This window comes from Planococcus citri, chromosome 3, assembly GCF_950023065.1.
Source record: "Planococcus citri chromosome 3, ihPlaCitr1.1, whole genome shotgun sequence".
Classification (NCBI taxonomy): domain Eukaryota; kingdom Metazoa; phylum Arthropoda; class Insecta; order Hemiptera; family Pseudococcidae; genus Planococcus; species Planococcus citri.
This window is the reverse complement of record NC_088679.1, coordinates 45,098,065-45,123,440: the sequence shown is the minus strand read 5'-3', so window position 1 is coordinate 45,123,440 and position 25,376 is coordinate 45,098,065. Positions and strand designations below refer to the sequence as shown.

The 25,376-nt window shown below is 32.4% G+C and overlaps 1 protein-coding gene across 2 annotated transcripts in view; it reads right to left on the bottom strand.

The window, feature by feature from the left end:
• Tmc (Transmembrane channel-like) overlaps positions 1-25,376 on the bottom strand; it is a 27,539-nt gene extending 2,163 nt beyond the window's left edge. Inside the window, exons 1-11 of one of the 2 annotated variants that reach the window (XM_065357316.1) lie at positions 18,701-25,376; positions 7,662-7,821; positions 5,522-5,696; positions 5,080-5,320; positions 4,803-4,991; positions 3,497-3,729; positions 2,541-2,732; positions 2,165-2,437; positions 1,702-1,771; positions 244-1,057; positions 27-163 (exon numbers count right to left, since the gene is read on the bottom strand). In XM_065357316.1, coding sequence (XP_065213388.1) covers positions 27-163; positions 244-1,057; positions 1,702-1,771; positions 2,165-2,437; positions 2,541-2,732; positions 3,497-3,729; positions 4,803-4,991; positions 5,080-5,320; positions 5,522-5,696; positions 7,662-7,821; positions 18,701-18,796 — 2,580 coding nt within the window. In that variant the 5' untranslated portion in view covers positions 18,797-25,376. The remainder of the gene's footprint in view (positions 1-26; positions 164-243; positions 1,058-1,701; positions 1,772-2,164; positions 2,438-2,540; positions 2,733-3,496; positions 3,730-4,802; positions 4,992-5,079; positions 5,321-5,521; positions 5,697-7,661; positions 7,822-18,700) is intronic. The other variant, XM_065357318.1, reaches the window with a different exon arrangement.

Genomic DNA, 25,376 nt, shown 5'->3' with positions numbered 1-25,376 from the left:
AATACAGCTTATACTAAACAGTTTACCAAATCCATCACTGTTAATTTAACCAACTCCTGACCAAACATTGTTTCCCAACATAATTTACTCAGCCTATCTTTATCGGAGTGGTTTAAAGAACCAATTCTTGTAATATAATCGTCTCGTCGATTCAAATCTTGCTCTAAAAAAAATTAAATTGAAAAAAAACCTGTCTAAAATTACTTCAAAAATTTTAAATTCTAAAAACAAACTATCAACTACCATTGGTACAATCCGTATGAGCTGCCGTAGTCTCCATCGCATTCTTTGGAGTGGAAGTGACACCAGAAGATAAAGAACTTGTAGGAGTAACTTCTCGAAAAGTAGGAGTTTCATTGAATGTCGTAATTGTTGATAAAGTCTGCGAGTTATTCGGTTCGCTGAAAGATATTTGATGCGATATTGGTGTTGTGACATTATCAGCAACGGATTCTGTTTTATTTAAGATATTTGTCGTAGCAGATGATGTGAAATATGTGCTATTCTCAGTCGATGTTTCGAGAGAATTAGTCGTCACAAAGAAAGGAATACTTGTATTGAATTCCAGAAACGTAGACGTCTCCTCAGATTCATTGAAAATATTTTCAGGGGTAGTAATTTCACTAAATAAGTCATCCGAAGTGACAACGTAGTCATCAGTGGTACCATCGGTCAATGAAACATCAGTTGATTGCGACGTTTGCATTTCTGTTGCAGATTGATCTGGATCAGTAATCCCGCTCCAAATCATCGATGAAGTTGTATATTGGACCGTTCCAAAAGTATTTTTCGGCTCAGAATTATGTTCCATGGTTCTAATGTGGATATGCGCTGGAAGCGTATTTCTTACATATTTTTTTGCTGGATCGGTAAAAAATGGATTATTTTTTTCGAATTCTTGGAATTTCTGAGGTAGCATTTCTGGAGTAGTTGAAGCACAGTCGATACTCATACAGCCGCTTTGAAATACCAGCGCTTGTGCTATTGGCGACATCGTTGTAGAATTATGCGTCCCGTTTGTAGATAAACTAGTCATGATTGCTTTCAATTGTCCATTCTAGAAAAATAAATCAAATTTTGATTTTTTTTCTTCAAATTATAATTTTTGGAAAAAATATAAAAATCTTTAACAATAGGTACTTATTTGTTGAAAAACGGAATTTGAATTTTTGTAAAAAAAAAAAACAAATATTTGACAATTTTAGATAAAAGCAGCAATTTTTTGGAATTATTGGCACAGAAATAGTATTTTTTCACTATTTTTTCAAAAAAAGGCGGGTAAAAATAAATGAGATTTTTCAGTCATTTTGAACAATTTTTGGAAAAAATTAAGACTTTTTGACATTTTTCGCAAAAAAACGACAATTTTTAGCAAATTTGCTGAAAAACGAGAATCTTTGTAAATTTTTGAAAAATTCAGTATCTTGTAAACGGATATATTTTTTGGGTGGGGGGGGTCTGTCCAAAACGCTGACTATTGTAAATTTGGAAAAAAATTGTTCAATCAACTTTTTTTTCTGCTTAAAAATGCATAAAAACGTCGAACTTTCGAAAATTTCAAGAAAAAAAAGTAATTTTAACAATCAAAACGTTGAAATAGTAACCAACAGTGAACATTAGTAAATTAGTAACTCGGTTACTTAAGTAATTGAGTATGAGCCCCAGATGAATTCCTATTTCATTTTTTGAAAACAATCTTACCATATTTCCAATTTGATTAAATTGTGCGAACGTGAGAGTATACAAGTTGAGTAGATTCAAAGCCATAATCCTAAAACAGGAAAATAAAAAGAAGTAGGTAAAACTAAGCTGGTTAAAATTTTATCTTAAAAATTAGAATAAAATAAGTCGCCGGAGTAGTTGATAAAATTTTCATTCTTGATAAAACTTTTCATCGAGTTATTGTTACAGAGTTCTTGAAAGTTTTAATTTGCTAAAATAAACAGAAAGTTGGTTTGTGAGAAAAATAAAACGAATTTACACAATGTGATACTTTTAAGGAAAATATTTTTTTTCTTTCTCTTTTGTTTTAAAATTTGTTTACGTGTACTTCTCGATTATTTTTTTATGATGAAGTACCTATTACATCGAATTGTATCGTCAAAAGTATAAAACTCGATGGAATAAATATACTTTAAGTAATGATTCGTTACTTCTGAAATACCTTCCCAGTTGAATTCGTAATGTTTTACGAGGATGATATTTTTCAATCCAGCCAAATATTTCGAAAACGAACGGAAAAACGCTTCCAATAACAGTCATAACGACAGTAGTTTCATTCTGTTTCCACCATTTTACTACAGCAGGATCGTGTTCATTTATCGTCTCTTCTCTATCGCTGGATTTAGTCACAACGTGAATAACCGTTTTAGCCGAAAAAATCAGCATCCAAATTACATTGATGTTGACAAAAATACGAATCGAGATCACCTTCCAGCTGCGTGCAAAAAAAAACAAACAAAACAGGTAAATCATCGTGTTCAAAAATGTACGCGTGTACCTATTATTTGATAAAGAGGGCGTAATTTTCAGCGGTTCACCTTTGCTTTTCTTTCTTTTTTTCGGCTTCTTCGAGAAGAGCTTCTTTGAAACCAAGAACAATGGAAGAAGTACGATTGTGTCGTGTTTCCGCATTGCCGATCATATAATCCCATCCGGTAAATAACTTCCACGTGAAAATGCATTCATCTTCTTTTTCTGACAGTTTACTTAGACGGAAATTTACTGCCATTCTGTACGAGAAAAGAATCCCAATGAAAAATTAATACCTACGTAGTTTTTTTTTTTTTTTTTTCGTAAAATGAAGTTTTGTTATAGACTTTTGTACATTTGTCGTATCGTTTAAATATATTTTTCTTCTAGTCTTTTTGAATACGTAATCGAAATAAATAAGCTGAAACAGTTTTAATAATGAGTTAACGACCTACCTACCTAAACTTATGGGCTTATACATATTATTAATGTCGAATTCGTGACGTGATTTTGTTCGCAAAAATACGAGAACAATTTATAAAAAATCACATTTTTGAAAAAAAAAGTTTTCATGTTCATTTTATTTCTTTTTTTTTCGATCTTGTGAAAATTTTACAAACAGAATAGGTATACGTAGACGATGGAATATTTTTCTTACTCGATGCTTTATTTTTTGCTGAATTACTTCGGTGATTTTGGATAAAAGATGTCATTGTTTGCTGATTTAGCAAGAATTTATTTTTCATTCAAAGAGAGCGTTAAATAAAAGTACCTAAGCGAATGAATATGTACTTGACGAGTGAATCCTTTCAGTTCACTATTGAAATAAGTACCAAAACTTATGTACCTCACAACACATACAAATCAAACAACAAGTACTCGTTACTCTTTACAACAAAGTAAAAAAAAAAAAAACCTTCCGAGTAATATTTCAACTCGAGCGGTGTGTGGTTCTATGGTTAAACAAAGATTTGCAATATGAATAAAACCATTTCACTAATTGCAGTAGCAAAGATATACGTACTTTCGTAAAATAGCGATGAAACTGTAAATATAAACTCCAATGCCAATCATAAAGTACGCTGTGGGTATTCTGTAATTCGTTTTAACTTCTTCTTTGTTCGAATAGTAACCGTAAAATATCGGAGAATATTTTATCACTCCCTCGAAATTCAGAATCATATCGAATGTTAATCGCGTATTATTCAAAAATAACGTTCTTCTCTCGTCATCTTTGCCGTGTTTATCCATTAAAATCTGAAATAAAAATTTTCATTATGAATAAATCAGGCTACCTGTTTGAAAGCTTTGAAACAATAAAGCTTTTGCGGTATTGTTTGATAAGAGTTTAATAACGATTGGGGAAAAACACCCCCGTTTTGAGATTTGAAACGAGCGTCGAACAAAAACGTCGCTTGAAATTATTATGTGAGGAAAACCTACGCTTTTTTGAAATGGAGGCTTGTTTTCTCATAGCGTGCTCGATTTAAAGAGAATAGGCTGCTGAATTCTTCTGATTTGTAGTTTGTAATTTTACCTTTGATACATTAAAATAGACATAGGTACTTACATATTTCAACATCTTATCTCGGCAAGTTTCAAATTCTTCTTCTTCTTTTTTTTTTTTTTAATGACTGATATTACTTTTTGTGACATGCACAACCCACGTAGGTACAGTGAAATTATTTTATCCTTTGGTAAAACGTTTCTTCTCGTGGGGAAAAGTTCTGAGAAAATTAATTTTTGACCTTCCACATCACTGCAGCTTAAGATGGTTCAATTTTTATGAAATTTAAATTTCCTACGCCTACGTAAGAATTATTAGCCGGAGTGTACGATGTTTTGCCTAACTTGTTTGCCGTAAATACGCTATGATTGATTAAAATATTCAAGACGATCCGGTGCCATCAATTTTGTATTAAGAAAAAATGCAATAATTATTTTTTCAATAGAGAATTCAAAGTGTTATATTGTTATATCGAATATCGAACTACAAAATTGAAGTAGGTATTCCAAAAATTTAGATAATTAATTATGAAGTTGTAGCTCATTCTTTGTCAACTCAAAAATAAAGTCGGGTCCTCCCATATCATCCCAATTTTTTTACGAGCTCTTTCTGATGGCCTGAAAAAAAACCAAATTCCCCACCACTTTGAAACCAAAAAATTCAGAGGTTCTTTTGTAAGAAGGAAAACATGCGTTTAATTAAAATAAAATACCCTTCTCGCAGATATTTCCTCACTCGAAATCATAACAAACCATTTTCAACCCATAAACTACACCTAAATATCATCTCGTTAATTACACGTAATTAAACAAATGTTACAAACCTCAGGTACAATAACGAAAGCGGTCAGTATAATTGAAATCATTAAATTGACCCAAAACAGCCATCTGAGAAAGGTAAAATACGAAGCGACCACGGTACCGAAATGTGATTCAATTTCCTTTATTCGTAATTCCCAAGGTATTAAAAGGTTCATAAAATTGATAATTTCTCGTTTCGTATGCTGCCATTTCTGTAACATCCGAACCAACCCAGTTGAAAATGATTTCTACCTAGACTATACAGGAAAACGATCGACACAACTGGTGGAAATTTTTTACCTTGATGATGAGAATATTAAAACGAGTCAAAATGTCTTTTGTACTTCGACTCTGCTTCAGGCGATCTTGAAGTTCACCTTCGTGTCGTTTCACGTAAGCTTTAGCTTGCTGAAGTAACTTTAATTTACGACGAATTGGCCACGGTTGCTGTTTTACATTAGTGATTACCTCTTTGTGTAGGCGAATATTTTCATAAATTTGCTCCTCTTTGATACCAGAATCTTCTGTGGACGGGTTCGTTCTGAAATACACGTCGAGCGAAAATTAGCGATGCCTGGTTTAAAAAATTACAAAATTAAAAAACTAAAAAAAAAAGACGAAGACGTAAAAAATATCAAATCTACGAGGTGTCCGTGTCTACCTTGAGACGTAGGTGGCGTGATAACGTATAATATTTTTTACGTCATTTTTTATAATGTTTACCATATGATTATTAACACACTCTAAAGAAGTTACTGTTATTCCGGATGATCTTCTGCGAGGTGATGATTGAGCGCTGAAATCTTCGTGTGAGAAAGGTGACGAAGAACGACGTTTTTTACGCTTTGATGAAACTCGTCGTTGTATGATTGCGTTAACGCTGGCTGAATAGTCTTCGTCATCTTCTTCGTTTACAGCTGTGTGAATGGAGAATTTTTTAAATTATTTGTTAGGTTACGCTACAGATAGGTAAGGTAATTTGTTCCATGTTTGCGAAAAATCAATGTAAGAGTGAATATGGCCATAAAAAAGATGAAATGAACGGATTCAGACAAAATTGCGAAATGTAAAAGAAATTACTCCAGAAAAGTGTATTTTAGCGAAAGAAGTTTTTACTTAAATTCAGCAGTTTTAAGTAACAAAAACTACAAAAAAAAAAAAAAATGTTTTTTGACATTTTTAAAGATGTTCTATAGCACAAAAATGAATCCTAAAATTGGACTGAGCATCTTTCAAAGAAGGTAACGATGTTTTGTAGCCAAGTATTGGGGAGGGGAGGCCAATGAAACGTGAAAAAATTAAAAAACTTGATGAATTGAAAAAAAATTGAAAACTACAGTTAAAATACATTCTTAAAAAAATAAAAAATAGGTAAACAAAATTTTTTAAAAAATGAAAAAAATCGAAAAAATTGAGAATTAAAAAAATAAACATATAAAAATAGAAAAAAAATTGAAATAACAAATGAACAAAAAATTAAAAAATAACAAATTAAAAAAATTAAAAACTGAAGAAAAATGAAAAAATAAAACACTGAAAAATGAGAGTGAGCACGTAGAACTCCGAAAATGCTTTATTCCTGCCATATTACATTTACCTACTCTCATGTTTTAAAGAATTTTTTTCGACTCGAATAAAAAAACATAGGTAGGTACCTATCGTATGATGTCCTAATTAAAAAAAAAAAAAAAAAAAAAAACGCAGCTGAGCAGCTATGCAGCTTTGGAAAAAGTGTATTTTCACGGACGTGCGTCAAAAATGCGATTTAGCAGTTGTTATTACAGAGATTATTTTTTTTGTATATTGGCCATGTACTCTAATTATCGCTTATTCACACCCACTTTCGACAAAAGTGAGAAAAAGTGTATTATGGGACCAGCATTTTTAAAGAAAAGCTATAAAATCTAGAAAAGTGCACTTGATACAGCTGCGAACCCCTAAAAATGTTATTTTTTAGTCATCTATGTTGTGTGTTGAGTCCCTTTTTCGACATGAGCAAGAAAAAAAGGGGTTTGAAAATTTTCCATCCAACAAAAGTGAGCCTTTGAAATCGTTTTGTACTTAATTAAAAATTAAAGCATGACCAAATCTGATTATTTCTCAGAAGACCACATAAAATGTAAAATTTTCAAAGCAAATATTTGATATGTACATCAATTTCAGGCGTGGACTGGCATATGGTTTTTCAGCAGTTTCAGAGTACCTAGCGCTAAACTTCGGAGATGCTCTGGTCAAGCCTTCATGAGCGGCTAAATCAATTTTATCATCCCATGTTTATACAAAGAATGAATTAATTAGCCAAATTAATTTGATTGTACTACACATCAAATTCCTTTTTTTTCAAACGAGCTTACAAGTTTGATTTTTTGAAAAAAGTTGTAAGTTTTTAGAGCATGAGATTTCTCATATTTCTTGGATTTATTCAGTTGATTTTTTAAAAAGAAGAGTTTCTTTTGAAAAATCACAAAAAATAAATTATTGAAAAAAGTTGTCTTTCTCTATTAAGAAAAAATTGAAAATAAACATACCTATAATTTGTGATTCCTAGCCCGTGAACGATTTTTTTTTTCTATAAGCCAGAAGACTTTGTTTTTGAGGTACTTAATTTGACCAATAGTTAGAAATAATCACGATTTTATTGATTTTTTTTTTCTTCGTCGACTTTGAATGGCCATCCTACCCTTGTCAACAATGAAGTTGGAATAACCATCCTACGTATATTGCCCTCTATCTTGTTTTTATAACGTTTTCTCAACATGATTTCTAAATTTTGGTTCAAGGGGTCTCATTCGAAGAACCACCAGGAACCCCTAACATAGCCAGTCCACATCTGAATAACTCATCGTTAATTTGAATTATATCTTAATAAAAGATTAACCTACGTAACGTACTGCTTTCCAGCGGATTTCTATCATAAGTAAATCTAACTTTTTCTGTCGGTGTGGTCAGTAATCTTGGATTCATTTTGGAAACGTCTAAATCTCCGTCTGAAAATCGAACCGATCCTTTATCCTGGAGGGTTATTGTTGAAATGGACACATTCTGTAATCGTACACTAAGTACTTAGATAAAATTTCTTGAGCAAAAAACTAAAGCATTTTACTAGAAGAGGTGAATAAAATAAGATCTTAACGAAATTCAGTAGATAGGTACATTACCTTCGAAGCTGTGCAATGGAATGAACGAATACCTACGACACCAAAATACGTATCTTACTCTGGCTAAACTAGGAATCTCTGTCGCGTTAATCGTTTGTATACAAATAATAAACCAAAAAACAATCAACATACATTACGGTTGCACAGATAAGATAATCAAGATAGCATGTGCTATCGCCACACCCTTGAGAATGCGACTAGGTATGTAAAACAAGATTTTCCAAATTTTTACCAACGCAACCGTACATAGCTTGGCAAAAAAAAAAATTAATAGTCGTAGAAAACGCGATCTTATAAATCAGCCATTACAAATTACTTCTATCAAGTTTTTTTTTGTTCCGTACAACGGTCATGCAACAAGGTGTTTTTCGTTTGAGCTTTTTATATTATATTTATCACTTTGAACATTACAATTGTACTTTTCCTTCTAATTTCACCGGTATACCTTTCAATTACACCGCGACCCACTTAGATTAATTAAAAAAAGTGACGATTCTTTGAACAAATTCAAACCGAACGTGTTCTGTGCAATTAAAAACTCGTTAGGCTTATTGGGTTTACCCAGAATATACATATTTACGATATTTTAAGGACGAAATAGCGACAAGTTATGACATCGTAACACCATTTTATTAATCAACGAACCAACGGTCGCCGACGTCTGGTCGATCTATCCGGTCAAATACCAATGCATGTTTTTGAACCGCAACATCTACCTTGTTTATTCCAAAAGTTCTACAGAGAGTGTAAACATCAAAGTGAAATTCAGCTATAGGCTTATGTTTTGAATGAACTTAATTTAGATTTAGATTATATCTTTGATAGGCGTGCCTCAGCCTACTATGTCTGGAAACAAATTTTCAAACTGGTATGAAAATTTGAAAATAAGCTGACGAGTCTTTTGTCGAATTTATCAAAGGTATTTTACTATGGAGAGTAATCAACTTTTATGAAATAGGTATCCGTCGTAGATGCAGTTGGGTGTTCCGCTGTTCCCTTTGATCAAATGTTTGCAAATTTGAATGAAAAACAAACGTAATGTGAAGGTATTTGCCATCAAGTGTGGGATGTTTTCGAATAGAAGTAGGTAAGATCCTAGTAACCTAAGTGAGTTTATGTACAGTGGAATGGTTCGTTTCAAGATGCATGCCAAGTCGAACAAATCTTCCAGAAATTGGATTCTATGAATTTTTGAGGACAGTCCCCACGTTTTTAAAAATTGGCAATGTTGAAATTGCACAAAAATCCGCTACTACCTCAAAAATTCAATTCGACTACTTGAAATTACACGCACTTGCAACCTATCAAACTAGGTCGAAATTTCGCGTTGAATTCAAAAATAGAGCAGAATTTTTCTTCAGTTTCAGAATTATCATTTTTAGCTTTAAAAATGAGAATCATTTCAGTGAATTTTTACAGTTTTAAAAAACATATTCTATTCAAAAATCACAATATTTTTTTTATTTCCTTACTCAAAGCTGAAGTTTTACGCCCCAATATTTTCGGTAGCAAAAATGATTTTTTTTTGTGAATTCTTGCAATTGTAATGAAAATTATTTTGCCTTCTCTTTAAATGGAAAAAAAATTTTCGTTCAAAACGAAAATAACAATGATTTTAATTTCGACTATCAACTTTAAAATTGCTGACTTGGAAATGAGAATTTTTTTGCTGAAATTCTAGAGTAGAAGCCATGCTCAATTGAAATTTCAAAAAGTTGAAAGAATTAGAAATTTTCCATTATTATTGAAATAACGAAATTCGTACAACTCAAACATAAATTGAAGTTCTACTCTCAAATACAAAGTATGAAGAAACAAAAATTCAAAAAACGTTCGTTTGTGAAATTGCCCATCTTGAAAATCAAAGGAAGAAGGGTGAAATTAGACATACAGAGCTGTGTGGGCTTAACGTTGGCATCTTTGAGCACAAAACTTCATCAATCTCGAAGATAAAAGCTTTAACGAAAAATTTCAATGATTAATCAACGTCATTTTGGAACGTTTAAGTGAGATATATATTTTGCTTTAGAACGATGAACGATTGCTAAATGAGTTCAAGTTTACCAACACGTTTTTCTTTTACCAGGTAAGTGATCCAATAATGTCTCGATTTCTGGATTTTTTTTCATCTGCGTGCTCTTCAAAAAAATGCACTTTCACATCCGCGATATTTTTTCACTAAACCGTCTCAAGATGAACCTTCACCAGGAGGCTTCAGAAAGGTTTACATTTTTTTAAAATATTGTACCAGGGAGTTGACAAGAGCCAGAATAGAACATTTCTACATCAATGAAGTACGCATAAAAAAGTATCACATTTCAAAAAATTTACATTTTTGGACCAATTCAAATTTAATTTCACAATAGGAGCATTTTTTACGGAATTCCCGAAATATGGCTGTAGACTCCAGAACTGCTTGAAATCACCTCCAATCGATTCAGTCGGTTGAAATGAAGGTTAAAAATGAAATTTCCACTTTCCAACCTTATTTTAGGAAAGATTTTTATGGAAACTAGCTAACCCGTTAATCGCGCATACTGCGCGATTCTTCGAAACGTAATAATATACATTTTAAAAATTCAGTAACTACACAATAAGTAGGCACCTACATAGAATGATCACGATTTTTTCATTGTTACTTATTGGGAAATTCATTTTTTTAAATTAGTATTATAGGTACCTATCTTTCTTTTTCAACAATTGAAGAAAAGTCCTGGTTTCATTTCTTAAAAAATTTACAAAAATGTTCACTTTTTGGCAGCATTGCAAACTCTTAGCAAAAATACCAAAAAAAGAATTGTTTTTTACCTTATATACTTTCACCTAATAAAAGCGACAAAAATAATTGCAAAAAAATGTGGACTACATAATTTTTTTTGTTAATAACCCACCAAAGTTGCTACTTTTTGCTAAAATTGACAATGTTTCTTGTTTTTTTACCAACTCAACAATCTTAATTTTTTTAAATTTACATCAGAAAATACCAAAAATCTTGGTAATTACCTATTTTGCTGTTTGCTAAGGTTGTTAAAGTCTCGCCTAAAATGACTTGATCTGCTGCACCCTCTGCATAAAGTGGTGAAAACTTTTAACCTTGGCTATGTATAATGACTCGATCTGGTCAAATATCACATGTCACAAAATTTTGAGCTTTCGCTTAGCTTTTACCGTCATTTTTTGAAAATTTCTAAAAAAAAAAGTTAAACAAAAGCTCAACACTTCGTGACATGTGGTATTTCACCTGAAATAACAAACTCTTGATAGAAAGGCCTCAAAGTGCAGATGTGTAGGTTTATATTGTAAGCTCAGAAAGTTGTTTAGTAAGCTGAAAAAAGCTCAATAATGAAGCCATATTTGATTGATAAACAAAATACCTATGTTGTAACCTGAATGATCTAAGTTAAAAAAACTATTTTAGAAAGAAAAAACTCAAAACTTGATGGTACGTAAAATCTCTGTGAAAGCTTACAACTTTGTGACAGGAGGTAATGTTGACGATGCACCCTGAAAGCTTTTTTTTTATAAAATCAACTTTTTGTCATAATTTTGTTTCACATTTTAAAATTGAGTAAATGTTTTTTTCATCTTTTTTTATCCCATGGTGAAAATTGTTAAACTTTCAACATAAACCTGCATATCTACTATTTAAAACCTTTCTACTGAGTGGCTGTTTATCAAAATCGGTTCTGCTGTTGCAGAGACCTTGCTGTGACAAAAAACTGACTTACTTATAATAAACTTTCAAACTTTTCCTGAACTTTTACCGTTAATTTTTTAAATTTTTTTACAGTCTAGTCTAGAATGGTTTTTTCGCGGTGATCATTCAAGGTACAATATGTATATTTTTTTTACACATCAAATAAGGTCAAATACTACTACTTACATGACCAAAACTTTCAAGCTTTCACTTAGCTTTGACCGCGAACTCTTGTAAGCTTTTTTCTCCGAGATTTTTCTTTTTGTGAAGATCTTTCGAGGGACAGTAATTGTATGTATGCACTTCTTTGTATACATCGAATGTGGCTGAGTATAGGTTAAATAAATGTACCGTATTGTCACCAAATTTTAAGCTATCGCTGAGCTTTTAATGTCAACTTTTGAAAGTTAGCTTTAAACTTTTGTAAGCTTTTTTTTCTTCTTCAAGATTTGTCTTTCTGTAAAGCTCTTTCAAGGCACACTATACATACTTCTTTGTATAGGTATGTCAAATGGAATGATTATAGGTGGGTCATTCCACGTCATGCAATTTGACCAAGAAGTGGTAGGGGGGTTCGGCGATTTTTTTGAAATTTTTCCTGTGGAAAGATCTTTGGAAGGGATGACCAATGGCGCAAATCGCAGCTCCCTCTAGCCCATTTTTAAAGGCAGCCAGGAGGTGTCAAAGTTTTCAGTGAACTTGAAACATCATCCATTTCAGCAGTGGATTACTCGATACCGCGGTACCTACCAAAATGGAATTTTTTCCCATGATTAGGGGTCTTGAAAGGCTTTTTGGTGATATCATAAAAATCAGTGTTGCCACTTTTTTTTGCGCAAAAAATTAGTTCAAAAAGTTTCAAAACGTAGTTTTTATATCGATCCGACTCTCAAAATTTCTAAAAAAATGTATAATGGGCAACTTTTCATGCTGAACAACATATTAAAAAATTGAGATGGCATTATTTCATAAAGTCGATTTTGAAAATTGAAAGTTTGCGAAAAAATTCTATTTTTTGATTTAAAACTCGAAAAGAAGTTTTGACTGATGAAGTTGACCCATTTGACCCTCATGTTTATGTAAATGTTGAAAAAGTTGAAAACCCCCTTTCACTCAATGAAATAAACTCCTCAAAAAACAAAATTCGAAAAAATTCAATTTTCAATTTCAAACATCATAAAAAGTTTAAATTTATTCAGTTGTTTTATTTTGACCTCTTTCTGACGTATTTCTTGAAAAAGTTGATGAAAATTACACTCACAACAAAAAAATAAGAATTTGTTCGAACGAATTTTGATTTTTTTGTGAATATTTTTTTCAGAATTTTTTTGAGAGTCGGAACGATATAAAAAATAAGTTTCGAAACTTTTTGAGCTAATTTTTTGTACGAAAAAAAAAAGTGGCAACACTAATTTTTATGATGTCACCAAAAAGCCTTTCAAAACCACTAACTATGTATAGGAAAAATTCCCATATTGGTAGGTACCGCGGTTATCGAGTAATCCACTGCTGAAATGGATGATATTTGCAATTCACGGAAAACTTTGACACCCCCTGGCTGCCTTTGAAAATGGGCTGATGGGCTGAGATTTGCGCCATTGGTCATCCCTTCGGAAAATCTTCCCACAGGAAAAATTTCAAAAAAATCGCCGAACCCCCCACCACTTCTTGATTGAATTGACGTGGAATGACTCAGGTTAAATACTGCATATCACAAAGTATCGAGCTTTCACTGAGCTTTTATCATTAACTTTTTTTTGTCAAAGTTTGTTTTTCCGTGGAGATATTTTGAGGTACAATTTTGTCTTTTTGTGATGCTCTTTACTTCTTTATACTTGATATGTATATGTCGAAGGCGTTGAGTATAGAGTTAAGATCAATTATTGAGCTTTTTTGAGCTCATAGCACAACTTTTTTTGTAAACTTTTTTCTTCGACATTTGACTTCTCTTGATGCTCTTTCAAGGTATAATATACATACTTCTTTGTACATGTGGAATGCGCTGTGTATATTAGGTTAAAATCGGTTATTGAGCTATTTTGAGCTTTACAGTGCAACTTTTCGGACTTTCGATAAAAACCAGCCGTGGATGAGATCTCAGAGTCAAAAGAATCCGACCATAATTTTAATTTTTAATATACAGAATCAATTATTGAGCTTTTTTGAGCTTATGGAAAGAAATTTGTTGTAAATCTGTTTTCTTTGACATTTGACTTCTTTTGATGCTCTTTCAACGTATGTACCTACAATATAAGTACTTCTTTGTACATGTGGAATGCGCAGTGTATATGTCAAAATTGATTATTGAGCTTTTTTGAGCTTTACAGCACAACTGTTTTTGTACACTTTCTTCTTCAACATTACACTTCTTTTGATGCTTTTTCAGGATATTATATATGTATTCGCCGTACATGTTGAATACACTGTGTACAGGTTAAAATCAATTATTGAGCTTTTTTGAGCTTACGGCACAACTTTTTTGTTAACTTTTTTCTTTGACATTTGACATTTTTTGATGGTCTTTCAAGGTATACTATACGTACTTCTCTGTATACACTAAATGTGCTACATATAGGCTAAAATCAATTATTGAGCTTTTTTGAGCTTTTTGGCGCAACTCTTTGAACTTTTGATAAAAACCTGCGCATCTACGGGTCAAATGCTTTTTTTTGAAACATCATCAAGCAAAATCAGTTCAGCCGTTGCTGAGATCTCAGAGTCAAAGTCATAATTATAATAGGTATATAGAATCAATTGTTGAGCTTTTCTGAGCTTATGACAAAAAATTTTTGTAAGCTTTTTCTTTGACATTCAACTTTTTTTAATGCTCTTTCAAGGTATAATATATGTACTACTGTGTATACATCGAATGCGCTACGTATAGGGTAAAATCAATTATTGAGCTTTTTTGAGCTTTATGGCGCAACTTTTTTATGAACTTTTTTCTTCGACATTTGACTTCTTTTGATGCTCTTCCAAGGTATAATATACGTACTTCTCTGTATACCTCAAGTTGGCTACGTATAGACAAAAATCAATTATTGAGCTTTTTTGAGCTTTAAAGCACAACTTTTTTGTGAATTTTTTTCTTCAACATTTGACTTTTTTAAATGCTCTTTCAAGGTATAATATACGTACTACTGTGTATACGTCGAATGCGCTACGTATGGACAAAAATCAATTATTGAGCTTTTTTGAGCTTTACGGCGCAACTTTTTGAACTTTTGATTAAAACCTGCACATCTACGGGTCAAAAGCTTTATTTTGAGACTTCGTCGATCAAAATCGGTTCAGCCGTTCCTGAGATCTCGCTGTCACAAGAATCCGGTCATAATATATAGAATCAATTGTTGAGCTTTTCTGAGCTTATGACAAAAAATTTTTGTAAGCTTTTTCTTTGACATTCAACTTTTTTTAATGCTCTTTCAAGGTATAATATATGTACTACTGTGTATACATCGAATGCGCTACGTATAGGGTAAAATCAATTATTGAGCTTTTTTGAGCTTTATGGCGCAACTTTTTTATGAACTTTTTTCTTCGACATTTGACTTCTTTTGATGCTCTTCCAAGGTATAATATACGTACTTCTCTGTATACCTCAAGTTGGCTACGTATAGACAAAAATCAATTATTGAGCTTTTTTGAGCTTTAAAGCACAACTTTTTTGTGAATTTTTTTCTTCAACATTTGACTTTTTTAAATGCTCTTTCAAGGTATAATATACGTACTACTGTGTATACGTCGAATGCGCTACGTATGGACAAAAATCAATTATTGAGCTTTTTTGAGCTTTACGGCGCAACTTTTTGAACTTTTGATTAAAACCTGCACATCTACGGGTCAAAAGCTTTATTTTGAGACTTCGTCGATCAAAATCGGTTCAGCCGTTCCTGAGATCTCGCTGTCACAAGAATCCGGTCATAATATATAGAATCAATTGTTGAGCTTTTCTGAGCTTATGACAAAAAATTTTTGTAAGCTTTTTCTTTGACATTCAACTTTTTTTAATGCTCTTTCAAGGTATAATATATGTACTACTGTGTATACATCGAATGCGCTACGTATAGGGTAAAATCAATTATTGAGCTTTTTTGAGCTTTATGGCGCAACTTTTTTATGAACTTTTTTCTTCGACATTTGACTTCTTTTGATGCTCTTCCAAGGTATAATATACGTACTTCTCTGTATACCTCAAGTTGGCTACGTATAGACAAAAATCAATTATTGAGCTTTTTTGAGCTTTAAAGCACAACTTTTTTGTGAATTTTTTTCTTCAACATTTGACTTTTTTAAATGCTCTTTCAAGGTATAATATACGTACTACTGTGTATACGTCGAATGCGCTACGTATGGACAAAAATCAATTATTGAGCTTTTTTGAGCTTTACGGCGCAACTTTTTGAACTTTTGATTAAAACCTGCACATCTACGGGTCAAAAGCTTTATTTTGAGACTTCGTCGATCAAAATCGGTTCAGCCGTTCCTGAGATCTCGCTGTCACAAGAATCCGGTCATAATTTTAATATATAGATTCCGACTCCCAAAGATCGGCTGGAGCATTCAAAACTGCTCAAAAAGATTCGAAACCAATTTCAATTGATAAACTGTGAGTGGGGGGGGGGGAATAAAAGAAAGATTCGCACCAAATTTCAGCCTTTTAGGTCAATTTGACAAAATTTTGATTTTTTTTTCACATTTTTGGCTCAAAGATTTTTAAAACTTCACCAAAAATCGAAAAATGAAGTTGACGACGAGGAATTTTAGCTGGTGATGTATTTTTATATGCTCTTCCAACTTAGCATTGTTCGGTTCAAAAAACATTCTCCAGGTTGGAATAGGTAGCTCTCTTGTCAGATGTTTGAGGGCACTGGTAAGGAGGAGGAGAAAGGGATAAGAAAAATCAAATCGGAAAAATGAGCTAATATTCAAACTCAGCACCTTCCAATTGATAACAAACGATCTACTTCACTATTCAACGTTTTCTGAATTTTGATTGTATTGAGGAGGAGGGGGTGGGTGGCACAGGGAAAGGCTTCCGCTGACAAGAGAAATTGATATTCCATTTTGAAAAAGCTGGTTCAATTTGTTACAAAGAAAATGAAAAATTGTTTTCATCGTAGAAATTCTTCAAACATTCAAAATTTAGCTCAACTTTCAACTTTTACACTCTTCTTGAAAACTTGAACCCTTTACGTAGTACTGTGTAAATTCTAATTTATTTCAAGTTTTTAAAATTTTAATTATTGATTAAATTATGACTTAAAATCTCCCATATATTTCTTTCAAACCTACGCAAACAGATTACGTAGCTCCAAGTTCAACCAGTCTGGAATAATGAGCCCTCAAACGTCGAAAGTTTTACAATGAAACGCATATGAGCTAAAATTACGAAGCTCATCCATCCCTCCCCATCTTTTGGAGAATTAGGGCGGAAATTCGAGAAGACCATCATAGGAAACTTGCAAGTGAAAGCCAAACCGCAGAATTCGACTTCATTTTCGGTTCCAGTTTATACTTCGGCAAAGGGGGAGGTTTGAAGATAACAATAATGGAATGGTGTTAATAAAATTGCATACTCAGTTCGCCGTAAATACAGCGTGCCTATTATTTACGGCAAACCGAGTATGCAATTCTTTCGACATCCTGACACACTGTACTTTAAAGGAAACTAGAATGAGCATGTACGAGTAAGATACAAAATTAAAATAGTTCAAAATCCTAGTAAGTAAAATTTTAAAAGCTGAAGTTGACTCTTAAATTTTTGATAAATTTTGAAAAATCTTGAAAAAAAATACTGTTAATAATGACAATTGTTTGCTTCCATAAAATTGTTTTTTTTTTAATATATTTTTTTTCAACGGAACACAGCATGAGTCATTAAATTTCAACCTTCCAATTTGAAAGTATTCAGTTTTAGGACATTCTGGAGCCTCCAGCGTGTTATAAATTTTCTTCAGAAATTATTTCAAATTGCTATAAGGCTCCAAAAATTTGAAAAAAACAAATTTCAAGTCTGGCCGGTCTCATGTAAACAAATTAGATGAAATCTCAAAGATTTTTTTCACTTTTTCTGGAATTTACAAGTTCGTGAAAAATTCACTTCCTTTTTGAACTAACATACCTGGAATTTCGAGTTACCCTCCAAAACGGCGGGGAAGGTGTCTAATAAGTACCAACCATAAGTTATAAATACTGAAGTATATTTTTAGCTTTTTTTGTAGAAATTTGAATTTCTGAAGAAAATTTAGAGCTTGCTGGGTGCTCCATGATGGTAAAAAATGTAAGATTTCAATAAATGTATGGTTGAAATAAAAAATTTTATTCACACAAGTTGGTTTTTGTTTGGAAAAAAAGGAAAAAGTTGAAAAACCGCCACAAAAACAGTATTTTTAAAAAATTTTTTTGATTTAAAAAATTTACCAAAAATTTAAAGAATGAAGTTGAGCTTATGAAATTTGGGTTATGGGAGGTGTAAGAGCATGATCTTTCGTTCTAACTTTGTTTCATTCTTAATCAAAGAGTGTTACTTCAATCAAAAGGTTCTTCAAGAAATTAGTTGATTTTCTCCTTCATCAGTTTCAGCAGCGAAGAGAGACTTCTCATTTTATTTTTTAAAAAAAATTACATTATCCAATTTTTTTGAAAATAAGTACTAAAATTTAATCAAAGTTCAGCGCTATAAACTATAATAAGACAAATTTTTCACAAATTAGTTTTATAATACGCTAGAAACCAAAATCTAGCATACATATGGCCCGAATTGCGTTTATTGAAATGAAAAATCTCGCATGTACATTGACTTCGGCTTCACCCCTTCCTCTCTCTGTTCAAAAATCAACTATACTTTCCGCAAAAAAATAACAATCAAAAATAAATTATAAAACGTTATCCTAAAACTGAGCAACTTTTTCAAGTCGTCACACGTCACCAAGATTCAGTAGTGGTATTTAACACAGTTACTAGGTCAAAGGCCTCATTTCTTCTGCGAATCACCCTACTGCAGACTAAACATCCGTGCAAATCAGTGCAAATAATGTAGGTTAGTACGTAGTATCGAACTCACCTCATCGTGATTGATCGGCTGTACGCCGTGTACGGCTGTTGATCGAGTCATTTCGGGCGATTTTCGCAAAATTCCAGTAATCACAGGCACCTCCATAGCGGCACGTGTACGTGTACGTGTATACGCAGTCACTAGGTACGAATAAAATGTTAAATACGAGTATATATTCCACGCGATAGGTAGGTATATACTTTTGGCATACGAGAGTTATCACGCTTTAAAGCAGCATTTGTGGTAAACTTGACTGAAAAATGAGATGATAATTTCTTTGATGAAAATACTGATACATTATCCCTACTGAATAATAGTGGCGTGCAAATGATAAAGTACCTTCGCATAAATGAAATAGGGATACGTAGAGAGTAACACGCTGATGGGGTGATTAACATATCACGAACATGCATATAGGATTATGGGCGCAGCCTACCTACATACAATAATATACACCAAAACCTACGATTCCACACGTACAATTACCTACCTACGTCGTCGACTTGAATTCTTTTTCAAAACTCGCATCCATTTTTTCAAAGTTACCTACCGAATACAAGTTACACGTAGAGTTTTATCGTCTTATAAATTCAAGCGACTTTTTCGTCGCAATAAAAACTTTTCCAACAGAATTCGTCGCCGAAATAACGGCGAAATGAGGTAAAAACCACGTACTTATGAGAATTTAGGTCATCGAGTAAATTTACTCGGTAGTGTTTTTTTTCTTTTTTTTTTTTTTCGTTTCTGTTTCATTGATATAAAGAGAAACATCATTACGAAACGCAAATGGTTATTTAAGTACACAGGCTGCAACATTTTGTACGACTAGACGAGCACGATGAATTTCTCGCAAATCGAAGCGACTTCGTAAAAAATATAACATCTCGTGTTTTGCATTCTTTTTATTCGTAAAAATGGTGAAATTTCCTAGGGAAAATATTTCGCTTTAAATCACATTTTATATGTACGAGTATATATTTTCTCGTTTTAAACATTTTTTAAATTTGATTTCACGGTATGTATACCTAATGCATTTAATTCACGTTGTGCTCGACGATCTCCCTCCCCTTCCTACCCACTGCCCAAGTCCAATGCACGTTAAAAAGCTCACTAGAAACTAGAACACGGATAAACCTACACATGGATTTCAAATGAAGCGATACCTTCAACAGGTAATTTTCTACTTCTGCGAAAAATGGCCACGCCCAATCTACCATAACGAAACATTTATTAAAACCATTAATTTTATTTTAAGTAATTGATTTTCGTAAAGTATTTTCATTTGTCTTTTTTGGATATCCGTTTTTCACGCGTATATGAATTCATTAGTTTCAACGCCGGAAATATCATGCTAATAAAATGTATCTAATTACGTAAAAATATTTTACTCTCGATGGCTTTTATAATTACATACAAAAGTAGTAAAAAAAAATACATATATATACAATATACATAGACCTTCAACGATTATAGGCATTTTTTTTTTTTTGCAAAAATGTAATCGTGAAGAGGCTCATGAACCTTAATTTTATTCGTAATTTGCTATCGTACTTACATCCGTAAGTAGTCAATTACGTAATTATATTTACAAACTATGGATAAACTAAACTAGCAAAAATGAAGGTATCATTCTTACGTATACAAAGGTATGTGATAAATACAATTTCGATCAAAATAAAATGAACACTCTCTCACAATATATGGTATGGCGGTGGTAACGACAAATACAGCGATATGTAGATTTAGATATCATAAACACTAACTTATCGAACACCTTCTTTCATCGATATCATATCAATCTGACGTCATTCAGCTCGTTCGATGGCATTTGATAAATGCGTAATATTTACGGCAAACTGGTTAGGCAAATCATCGTACATGAAACGTGGACATCAGGTACTACCCATTGAACGATTTACAGTAGGCTATGTCGAATGCCCCCCCCCCCCTCCCTACTAGAACTTCAAAGGCCATATCCGCAGTTGAGAATACCTAGTACTGCGGTTCTGAGCGAGATTTTAAAATAAACCTCAAGGGTGATTAGTTCTTACTTCTTATGATCTGTAGGGACCTAAAATCTTGGAAATTTCTGCATCACGAGCTCACTCCAAACCTTCTCCAAGTAAGGTAAAAATTTCAATTAATTCGACAAATTCTCACCTTTGATGGTTTTCAACCGAATTTCTTCAAACTGGTATGAATGTTATGTATGTACACTATTAAGAATCATTTATTGAAATTTTTGGGTATTTTTTTCAAACGTATTTTCACAGCAAAAAAATTCACGTTTTTAGTTTTTCAACGGTATTTTTGGCAAATTTTTTCAGAGCTGCGATGATGAAAACTAAATATGCAGTATATCTAGTCTAGAATTTTACTAAATAAAATTTTTTCGTGGGTAAAACATCATCAAAAATACATATAAAAATACTGATTTTTTTCACGATTTTTCCCGCCTAAATGGGTCAATTTTGGTGGAAATTTTTTTTCTCGCATTATGTCATGAAAGAATCAAAAATACTCCATAAAACTGAATTTGAACCAAATCCGTTATTTTTTACAGTTTCATATCTTTATTGAAAAATGTAAATCACGCCATTTTGGGAACCTTTTGACTCCTACTCACATAACATAGTAGACCGAAACTCATGTTTACATCAGTATCAATTTGAAATAATATGTATATCAGATATTGTAATTTCAGCAAAATTTGAAATCTTTGATTTTTTTACACTCGTGTAAGTAGGTATTAATGGTGGATACTTACATTCTTCAGAATGGAAAAATATCACTTCGGTAAAAATTAGTAAGTAGGTAGATAAAAAAAAAGTTCTGCTTTTACTGTATGTTGCATTTCCAAGTTGATACTCGTCTAAACATGAGTTTTAAGAGAGGGTTTGTTATGACGAATTGTTTCAAATTCAGATTTATGGTGTATTTTCGAGTCTTAATGATAGCCTATACTCGTATTGCAAGGAACGCAATTTTCAGCCAAAATTGACCATTTCAAGCGGGAAACATCGTGAAAAAAAACAGTGTTTTTGAAGACCTTCTACCTACCTACCCCCCCCCCCAAAAAAAATCTTCAAAAAATATTATGTTGTACAATTATTAAACTAGGTAAATACATACAATGATTGTAGGTCTGAAAAAAATTTCCAAAAATATCGTTGAAAAAATAAAAAAAAATATGTATTTACAATTCGCTGAAAAAAAATACGTTTGAAAATAATCCTCGAAAATTTTCATAAATAAGCCTTGATGGCGTCTAGTATCCTACTGCCAAGTTGAAAAAATTCCGTTAAAAAGTGCTCAAGATGAGAGTTTCAAAACTACAATTTCACTCCGTTTGGAAGGGCTAAGAGGTAAACTAGCGATCTAAGAATTTTATTTTGAGGGTTTTGAAACATAATTATTATCATTACATTAGTTCATTTCAAAATTTCTTCTCAGGGCAAAATCACCATTTTAACGGTACACTTAGTTTCAAATTTCTTCTTCATGGTTGCATAACACTTGAAATATTGCAGACTTGAATAATTGATTACGCCACGTTGAAATACTTCGAAAAGTTTCAGCACAACTTTACGAGTAAAATAGAAGAGTCTATGATGGGTTGAAATTTGCAAAATGTTGCATTTCCTTCAATTTTGGACATAGGAAAAATTTAAGAATGAACTTTTTTACAGTGTTTTTGAAGTTCTATAAAATGTGTTCTGTTCGCGTTCTGTCAATTTTGAGTCCATGATAACTTCTTTAATTTTGAAGTTGAACTAAAACGAAGACCAGCACAACTTTGTCCCTTCAATTTCTAGAGCCAGAAAAGTAAATATGTCTGTGTAGTTTGAGTTGCTGTATTCAACATTTCAAGCAGAAGGATCTACCATCGCCTCAGGAAGCCGAGTCATTTTTTTCGAGGCAGCTCAAAAATACTTAATTTTGGGGTAGAAAATGAGCCACTGGTAAATGCATAATTTTTCAATCGACGAAATGGACCATGTGTGCAATGAAGCGAATGTTGTATTCAATTTTTGGGATGCCTACATATCTAAATTAAATGTACCTATTCACTATTGATAAGGGTTTGTTCTCGGTATGTCATCGGCGCTAACATTTAGGATAATGGAAGAGGTAGACCAAGGAAGCTTCAAATGTGAATTTTATAATTGTCCATGTTGTTTTTCATTCATTACAAATAATAGACCAAAAAGAAGGACTATAATCAAAAATAATTTTTTAATGATAGATGATGCTCGCTATAAATTGTGATTCAAATTCTATGTGTACGAGTAAATATTGGTAATGATACTAAGATAGGAAAACTTTTTATTCAGAATAATTCTGAACGATTTTTTCTTATTTCAAGTTGTTTAAAAAAAAAGATCTAAGAAGAACACTGTATAAAATACCAAAACAAGCAGCCGGAGTGATGCCACGAGTCTGCCGTTGGGATTAAGAAGGCAGCCCCTATATTAGGTATATAAGGTGTACATTGAAGTGCTCTTTGAAAATAATTATCAAATTTTTCTCCAGGGTTTCATAATCTAAGAAATTAAATTCCCAAAATGTCACAGGATTTTCCAGACTGGTTTCGAAGCATCTCCAATTATGTATTTATTGTCAGAAAGATGAATGAAAGCCATCAACAATAGCTGTACGTGCTGTTTGCTTTTTTCTATTTTTTAATTTTTTAGAAAATGCAAAATACATATCAATAGGGTAAAAATGAAAATATTGGGTGTTGTGTTTGAAATCTTGAACGATTCCCTCTAATATTAGGAGGACGGGTCGTCTTTGATTTTTTTTTTTGGAAAATTGGGGGGGGGGGAGGAATTTGATAGAAAGTTGTAAGAGACCTCAAAAGGCTATAGAATAAATTTTCCATCTCTGACTTGAACCATCACTTTTCTACTGGCGTTTCAAATTTTAAAATTAACATCGAAAATAATAAAAAAAATTGAAAAAATAATTTTGTGTGATGATGGATTATCATCAGGTACATCCACTCGCTAGAAGTGAGAACACTGTTTTTGAATTTTTATTTTACTTTTTTAGGTTATTTTACACAACTTTTAAATATTTCCAAAATCGTAGGTATTATTTTTGTAGTAATGCAAACCCTTAGAAAAGTGAAAAAACAAAAACGATTTTCTTACTTTCAAGCAGATACATACAATGGACGATCAAGTAGTCAAGTACCTACCACAAAAAACTTCTTTATTTTTAATTTTCAATGTAAATTTTAAAATTTGCGAATCCTTGCTTCAATTTTCCATAAAAAATCAACGACTACCCGATTCGCCCTATTAAAACCCAAACTACTCGGTAATATGGTGATTTATTGAAATTAATGTATATTTCAAGCTGAAGTATAGTTGTACCTACATAGTTGAGTAGGTAGGGAAGGAAATTCAATTTTTTTAATTATCGGCATTTAAAATGCGCAGAAGATGTGACAAAAAAGGCAATGAAGAAAGACGTTTCCTCAGAAATTTTGAGTAAAGGATTCGAAACTTTGAAGAATCAAAAGTATCTAGGCTACCATAAAATGATAGTGAATTCTTCAAAATGAAAGTCAACGAAACACTCGAGTATGTTGAGCCATTTTTTCTCAATGACTTACACAGCACCTGGTGATCAATGAAATTAAAACACCTCAATCAAAAAATTCAAGCATTGTATCTTATCCTATCCGCAATTTCTGAAATAAGAATTTCACATAGGTACTTAAGCAAAAAATTGTAAAAAAAATAATCATCACGACAGCTAAAATTTTTGGACACACTGTCTTTTGTAATACAAAATGGAAATTTCCCTGGCATTACAAGACCTGTTTTTGATTTTGAGAAGTTACAAAAGTTTTGGATTCAATTTCTTTTATGAGCGAATGTAGAAAAGTGACATAGGGAATGCAATTGGATAGCAGCAACTTCTTGTCGAGCAGTACTTGAGCCACTTGGGGCTTCGTACTGTCATACATATTATTCTCATCTTTTTAATGTTTTTGAGCTTACTTTTTGGTATAAATTTGAGCAGGAGTTGAATGAATATCGTCTCAGACATGTTCTCATTCTTGGCATTCAGCTCTAATGTAGATATTTGATTTTTTTTCAAGAAAGTTTTTTTTGTTGGAAAATCTCACCTAATTGAATACGTTTGTCAAAAATGAACACTTATAAATACCAAAAAATTTAAATTTCGCAGCTGCCTCGTCGATTCGTTTAATAATTGTATTTCACCGGTTCTAATTCAAAGTCTACACTCGAGGGTCATTTAATACACCCAAAACACATACTCAAATGGCATCAGAACTACACACATATTTATCTATCCGTTTACGAGTACATACAAAACAAGATCACGACCAGATATAAATTCTACTCGTAAATGAACACACTCGTAACCTGATAGAAGGAAATTACGCATTTGTACCATCGTAACGAGTAAATTCATCAACTTACACGTAAATTTTTTCAAACCCATTAAATAAAACCGCAATCTTACAGATCGCAGTCTAAATGCAATACCCAAAAATAGGCTAGTCAGCTTTCAAAAATCACAAGTAATTACCATTCACTCCAGTGAATTTCTGCCATCGCATCGCACAACTCGCAATCGAATATCACGAGAGTAAAAGGACGACAAAAGACTTACGAAGCCAATCAGCACGCGTATTCTGTACTAA